The following is a 6,466-nucleotide window of genomic DNA, read 5'->3' on the forward strand; positions in this document are numbered from 1 at the left end:
CCTAGACGTTTCTTAGAAATTCTCTCTCAGCCGTTACCTTGCAGCGCTAGCGCTCAGCTGTGCAGCTTTTCCCCTGGTTCCCATTAAAAACCCAGCGTTGTGCAATAACCATTCAGGATATTTTGCCCCGTCCATACTGTCCTTTTCCATATGCATCTTATTTACATTATCTACACGTAGAGTAGCCATCCATAAAGCAGAGTCAGCCCCCCCATGGGAAGCCAGCAGCATCACTTGTGCTTTTACATCTCCACAGTCAGCTCTTTCTCCACTTCTTTCTTCTCCCCCCAGACCGTATCGCTGGGCTGTGACTGTGGGATGACACACACCGACTTCGACCGGTTCTCTTTCACTTCCTGAACCTTTTCTGCACTCCCCACTGCGGGAAGAGAAAAAACACCAACTTGTATGAGGAATGTTGTTCTGCGCGAGTCAACAGGAATGAAGAAATACTAAGAGCTACTGAGGTGGCCATTTGTTTACGGGGGATGAGCTATCCCACTGCAAGGATCGCTTTTTGATTATAAAAGAGAAGACAAAGCTCAGTGCTTCAAAGGAAGGAAAAAAAAAAAAAAAAAAAAAAAAAAAAAAAAAAAAGACAATTTAAACCCTACTTTAAAATATGTTACGTATTTGGATCAATATTATCATTCTTTTGCCAGTCCCCACCAACAACCGTGCAGAACAAAAACTCGTATCAGTGACTATCTTAAAATAGTGTTTCAAGATGCAGGTGTCCTACTGGAGCACCGATAACTTCATGTTATTTAGGAGAGGGAATTTGCGGGCAATCATGACAGAAGGGTTACAGCCTCCTTCAGCTCTGTATGTCGGGGGCCCTTGTGCTCACATTTTCCACGGGGCAAAAAAGCCACCTCACCCAGAAACACTGCTTTTTATCACCTTGCTCTGCTTACACTTAGGTTTTTCTTCAGGAAGAACATAGTTTAAACATTTGTAATAAACGGTGGATTAAAATAGCTACACCCCCAGCAGATGTCCATGTGAACACACAAATGCCACAGGATTGCGTTTCTTCCATCAGCTCCTGCAACCCTGTAGTAAGGTACCTCTGCGCAGAAGTGCCAGCTACTCTAGAGCTCTTTATTTAGCAAGATTTTAGTTATTTGCTTAAAGAAAATCACAAAGGAAGAAAACATTTGAAATAGGACACAAAAGGATTGAAAGGAAACTTTCTTGCTTCTTAAATATTTTTTTCAGTGCATGTGTAATAAAGAATATTCTGTATGCTAATGTTAGAACCAGCCCCTTAACCTCACGCAGGCCATATTGGGAGGCAACTTTATTGTTTTGTTGCTGTTGTTTTCAACAAATATTGAATCTTTTCAGTCATCACTTTTACAGACATGACTGTGCTGAAAGGTGCTGGGCCAAGTACTGTAAAAATTCAGTGCTCAGTTTCCCACTGAACATCTCATTGTGGTTCAGAGGCTGAAATTACTCTGTCTACAGTTTTGACTGGCTATACTGTGTGTGAGGCTTCATGGATATTAAGCCTTTTTTTTTTTTTTTTCTTTTTTAAAAGTGTGAAACCTAATCTTTCAGTTATCTAAAAACTGAGCTTGGGCTTATGAAAACATAAGGTCTTGAGCCACTGATCTTTCTTTAACAGATATTCAAAACAGACATTGCTGCTAATGGGGCACTTGGAACACATTTTAATAATACTTGGCGAGAAAAAAAAAAATAGATCTTAATTTTTGGAAAGCGTTTAGGCACAAACTTCATGTTTTGAAGTATCATTCATTTTTACAAGTTTATGCATTAGCGTCACCATAGGCTGAATGATCTGAAATTACTGCCAGACATCTTAGTGCTTGGTGGAATATGAAGAACAGTTCCAGTTTCAAATGCTTGTCTGGCTGGACATGGGAGATGAAAAAACTCTGTAAATTCACGCACCAGACAGGTAATAAGGAGGTCAAACACCTGGACTGGGACCCAGTTCTCACTATTGTGCTTCCCAGCACCACTGCCTGGTACTGGGACTGGCTGGGAGCACCTTTGCTGCCAGCAGTGCATCCCCACTACGAGGAACGATGTCTTGTGTGGGGCTGAGATGGGGCACTGGGGCTGGGAAGGCTCTTGGCTCTGCTTGCTCACACTCATGATGCTCATTTAAGGAGCCCCACTTTGTCCCCCAGGCCGGAGGGATGCCCCTGCCCGCCCTGCCTGCTGCCGCCCTGCCTGCACCACGCAGCCCGGGTCTTGCCCCTGCTGCCTGCAGCGAGGTAGGGAGGGCAGGCAGGCTTTGCCTTGTCTGCGTCCCAGATCCCAGCCCTGCAGCCGACAGGCCATGGACCTCAGCACATCCTCCCCGTCACCTTCTGGGCCATCCCTGGGGACAGAAAGGATGAGGAGGGGAGGTGGGAAATCACCACCAGGCCCCCGGCTTACCGGTGAGGGAGCGGCACAGCTTGGGCTGCGAGCTGGAGTCACCCTGCGCCAACGAGGAGTCATCTTTCTGTGATTAAGAAAGAAAAGTATTTTAATGCATGTATGAAGATTGCTAGCAAGTCTGTTAACGACACTCTTGCTTCATAAACAAGCCATTTGCGATCCCCAAGGACTCTGCTTCCATTTGTTTTACTTTTGCCAAGAAAAACAAAAAGAACTTTTGCTAAAAATAGACCGAATAGATGGCAGGAAATATTTGCAGACACTGATTTGTTTCGAGTTGGTGGAAGAGGTCTGAGCACTCCAGGAGCGATGGGGCAGATTGGATGGGAAGGAGCAGCCGTGGAGCAGGGAGGCCCAGGCAGGCGAGTGCAGGAGGCAAAGCCCATCCCCAGGACATGGACGTTTCTCACCTTGGCTGTTCCCCACCTTGGCTGCAGCCCAAGGAGGCAGGTAACGAGCTTGCACTAACGAGCTCCCTGTCCTTTCACTCCAGTGCTAATCTCCACCCTTCAGGAAAAAAAAAAAAAAAAAATCAGGTAGCATAATGCTGCCTGAATTGTTCAGTGCTTCTGTAAACTGGGAATAAGTCTCTCGCGCAGCTGTGATTTGGCACCTCAGTCCAGAAGCCCAGACTGCCAAAATAACTCTGGACACCTCCCAGCCTGGTTCTCTGTTTTGTTTCGGTTCGTTCTCCTCCCTCCCCTAACGAGGACCGATGCCCTCCATCCCTTGTTCACACTTTTATTGACCATTTTAATAACAATGCCTTCCCGGCTCCAGCAGCAGCGCCTGGCTCCCTGGAAAGCCATTCCCAGGGGCATTTAACGATTCTCAGAGCATGCTCCATGAAAGGGCTCCGACATAATTACCAAAGGCAGTATGTCATTTACGCACATGGCTTACAGGCAGCTCCAAATAAGCTCCTTCTGGGGGAGTGTACTCATGTTTTGGCAGAAGAAGAGAGGACCAAGTTGCCTGGCTACAGGTGCAAGGATTTTCTGGGTGCTCAGTGGTAAATAAAAGCCATCCTAGGTCTCAGAAACCGCCCTGCCAGTGTACTCTGTGCTGGATCCTTGCCTAAAATAAGGCGAGTCCAAATCCGGACAGCGCTCCGAGCCAGCGTGATGCACAGCTCCAGGAAGCAGAAGCCTTCGGCAGGAATTTTGTCCTTAGGCGGAGGAAGGCGAACTTTCTGCTGGAAATAGATAGTCTTGGAGTTAATCCTCTGGGCTACGATTCAGATCTGAAGTCACCTCGTAGTCTTGCCAAGGGTTTTCTGCCTGTTGTAAATCATTTAACCTGCACCGTTGGCTCGGGAGGGATGAGGATTGTTCTTTTCTGATTTCTCTCTGCCTACCCTATTTACTCTGCACCCTCCCCTTGGCAGGGGCTTCTAACGCAGCCTAAGAGTCACCTCTCACTCTTTTAGAAGCAAAGGTAGACACCTAAAGCTACGCGGGTTAGAGAGAAGAGGCGATTCCTCCTGGCTGAAGCCTGGCGTTGGCCACGGACTGGTGCCTGTCCCGGCGAGGGCACTGGTTTCTCCACACTGACTGTGGAAGGAGACAGATTTTCCATCAGGTGAGAACAACTTCACTCTTGGCTCCTCCCCAGCCTGGTGGAGCCACAAACCTATAGAAAGATGCTCTTCCATACCCACCTTATTTTTGCGGTGACTGGTACAGGGGGAAAAAGACCAAGCAGCTGCTAGTAAATCATGAGAGGAGTCTAACCGAGCTCCAACAGCTTCATATTTTAATAGCAAAGGACTGACTTCACTGAAAAGAAAAATATATACATGGCCAGCCTGCGAGCAAGGAAAAAAAAAAAAAAAAAAAAAAAAAAAAAAGCGTTTCTACTGAACCTAAAGGGATTTTTTTTAATTATTCACTCAGCTCACAACACCCGATTGACTGTATGGCCAAAGCTTTTTTTCAGAAAGACCGGCAACAGGAGACATGCAGGAGTTTCACCAGCACCAGAGGGTTTTCAGTGGCCCTCTGCTTGAAGTTCGTTTCACAGTTCCTCGATTTCCAGTTGGGTTCGCAAACACAGTTGTAATGCTTCCATCTCGTGGTGAAATGCGGAATAGAAAAACGAGTGGTGTGAGAGCATCTCGGTTTTTCTTGCTGACTCCAAACCTGGAAGGCCAAGCTCTCCCCTTTGGGACTATGAAAGATGGAGTATCTGACACTCAGAAAAATCTCAAACTCTAACTAGCTGTATTTTCCATTCATCTCTTTTATAAACAGGAAAACGTCATTTTCTTGTCAACTTGGCACGGAACCAAAACTCAGCGCCTTAATTTTTTTTTTTTTTTCAAAAAAAAATTAAAATTTTGAGCTGCTTTTAACGGGCTGAAATCTACTTTTTAGCACAGCGTTCCTTCTTTCTGCTGACAAATTCTGCAATCTGTCCTCCCACAGCATGAAATAACAGCATTCACCCACCCTCCCACCTCGTGTTAATATTCCAGGGCTCTTTTAGAACATTATCCCACCCCTTTTGGGTATCGCCTTATTTCTATTCGCAGTGAAATGAGGCAGCTATTCTGAAACATTAGCAGATAAGGTGCTGATCGCAGAAAACACGCCTGACTTTCCCTTTTGGATGCGGAGGGACACTTCTTGGACCTAGAGTCACCCTGACAGATGTCACTGGAATCGGCCACTATTTACATCTGCTTCACTTAGTCTAAGGTAGATGCTGTAAAGAGGTGTGATTAGACCTGATGACTCCTATGAGACAGCAGTACTGAGCATCAAACTGGCATTTTGCATAACCCATAGGAGCATTCGCCACCCCCGTAGGGCATCAGCCACCATCCATGAGTCAGGATAGAGACAGAGTGAATTCTCCTGCTTGTGCGACTCCCCCAAAAATATTCTGTTCTCTGACAAGCCAGCTGTCAGCATTCAAAGTAAGAGGAGAAACAGTCATCCCAAAGGTGCTAAATTCCCCACCAAACCCACCGCAGTATCTAATGGGAGCAGCGGTGAAGGGGAAAGCAGGAGCACAAGGGTTAACAATCAAATGTCCTGGAAGTATGTAACGTCGTGCTCAAAATCAGCCCGAGTTTGATGTTGTTCTTTTGAAGTTTAATTATACCAAATGTTCTACAGGAACATGCCATGTTCTTGCCTATCTATTTTGAATTGTAAGTACCAATCAGCATGTAAATGATCAAATTAAATCTTCTAAGTTGTTTTGCAAGAGCCGGAACACCTTTCTGTGAATGAAGGGCTGAGAAGCAGCGGCATTTGGTGTGTTACTGCCGTTCTCGGTGGGCTCTTCAATGACTGGCATTTGAACAAAGAAATCAGAGTGGAAGAAAGCCTGCGGCGGTCCCGAGTTCTTGTGCTGTCGTGGAAAATTACTATCTAAATAAAGAAAGATAAATTATTTCTTTTTAAAAGGTCATTCTGTTCTCCTGAGTGATGGAGTCTCGCTGCCCGGATTAGAGACCACAGTTTGCACTTGGACAGTGCTCTAGCTCAAGCCATCAAAACCTGAGACATGGAGAAGTGGGTGAAATCTAGGGATGGCTCAGAAATAATGCTGCTGACCTGGGGGCTTAGGAGAAAAATACAGGGGAGTGTGTGTGTGTGTGTGTGTGTATGTGTGTGTGTGTGTGTGTGTGTAATATCTTTTCCTCTATACCAAGATTTACAGAGGATGGGAGGAACTGAAAAGACCAAACCTGCTCCTTGTGCACCATTCTTGGCCCATTTTGTCTTTCCATGGGGGAAATATTGGCCCAGCTTCTCTCAACAATCTCCAAAGAAGTCAGCAAAAGTCTTCACCAGCCACAGACACTGTATTTACCTTGTTCCTCCTTTAATTCAGAACATGAACCAACACAGAGCTGTGCCAGCAGTAAATTTGGACTCAGAGTTGTTCTCCCAAGAATCCAATATGCAACACTTCCCTCTATTTTACTTTGTTCAAGTCTGCCCAGAACTGTAGCTGATTTTAAAAAACAAAAAGCTCACCTCCAGAATAAATAAGAAAGCTCACAATAATGCTTCTGTCCTTTCAAAAGGGG

At 45.6% G+C, this 6,466-nt stretch overlaps 1 protein-coding gene across 1 annotated transcript in view; it reads right to left on the reverse strand.

The window, feature by feature from the left end:
- Positions 1-6,466, reverse strand: part of LOC113480200 (sodium/hydrogen exchanger 2-like) — a 28,206-nt gene continuing 21,740 nt past the window's right edge. The window contains exons 10-11 of the mRNA XM_026848821.1: positions 2,419-2,485; positions 1-379 (exon numbers count right to left, since the gene is read on the reverse strand). Of these exons, the coding sequence (XP_026704622.1) occupies positions 243-379; positions 2,419-2,485 (204 nt within the window). The 3' untranslated portion in view covers positions 1-242. The remainder of the gene's footprint in view (positions 380-2,418; positions 2,486-6,466) is intronic.

Source organism: Athene cunicularia (genome assembly GCF_003259725.1).
Source record: "Athene cunicularia isolate RWA chromosome 4 unlocalized genomic scaffold, athCun1 chr4_part3, whole genome shotgun sequence".
Classification (NCBI taxonomy): domain Eukaryota; kingdom Metazoa; phylum Chordata; class Aves; order Strigiformes; family Strigidae; genus Athene; species Athene cunicularia.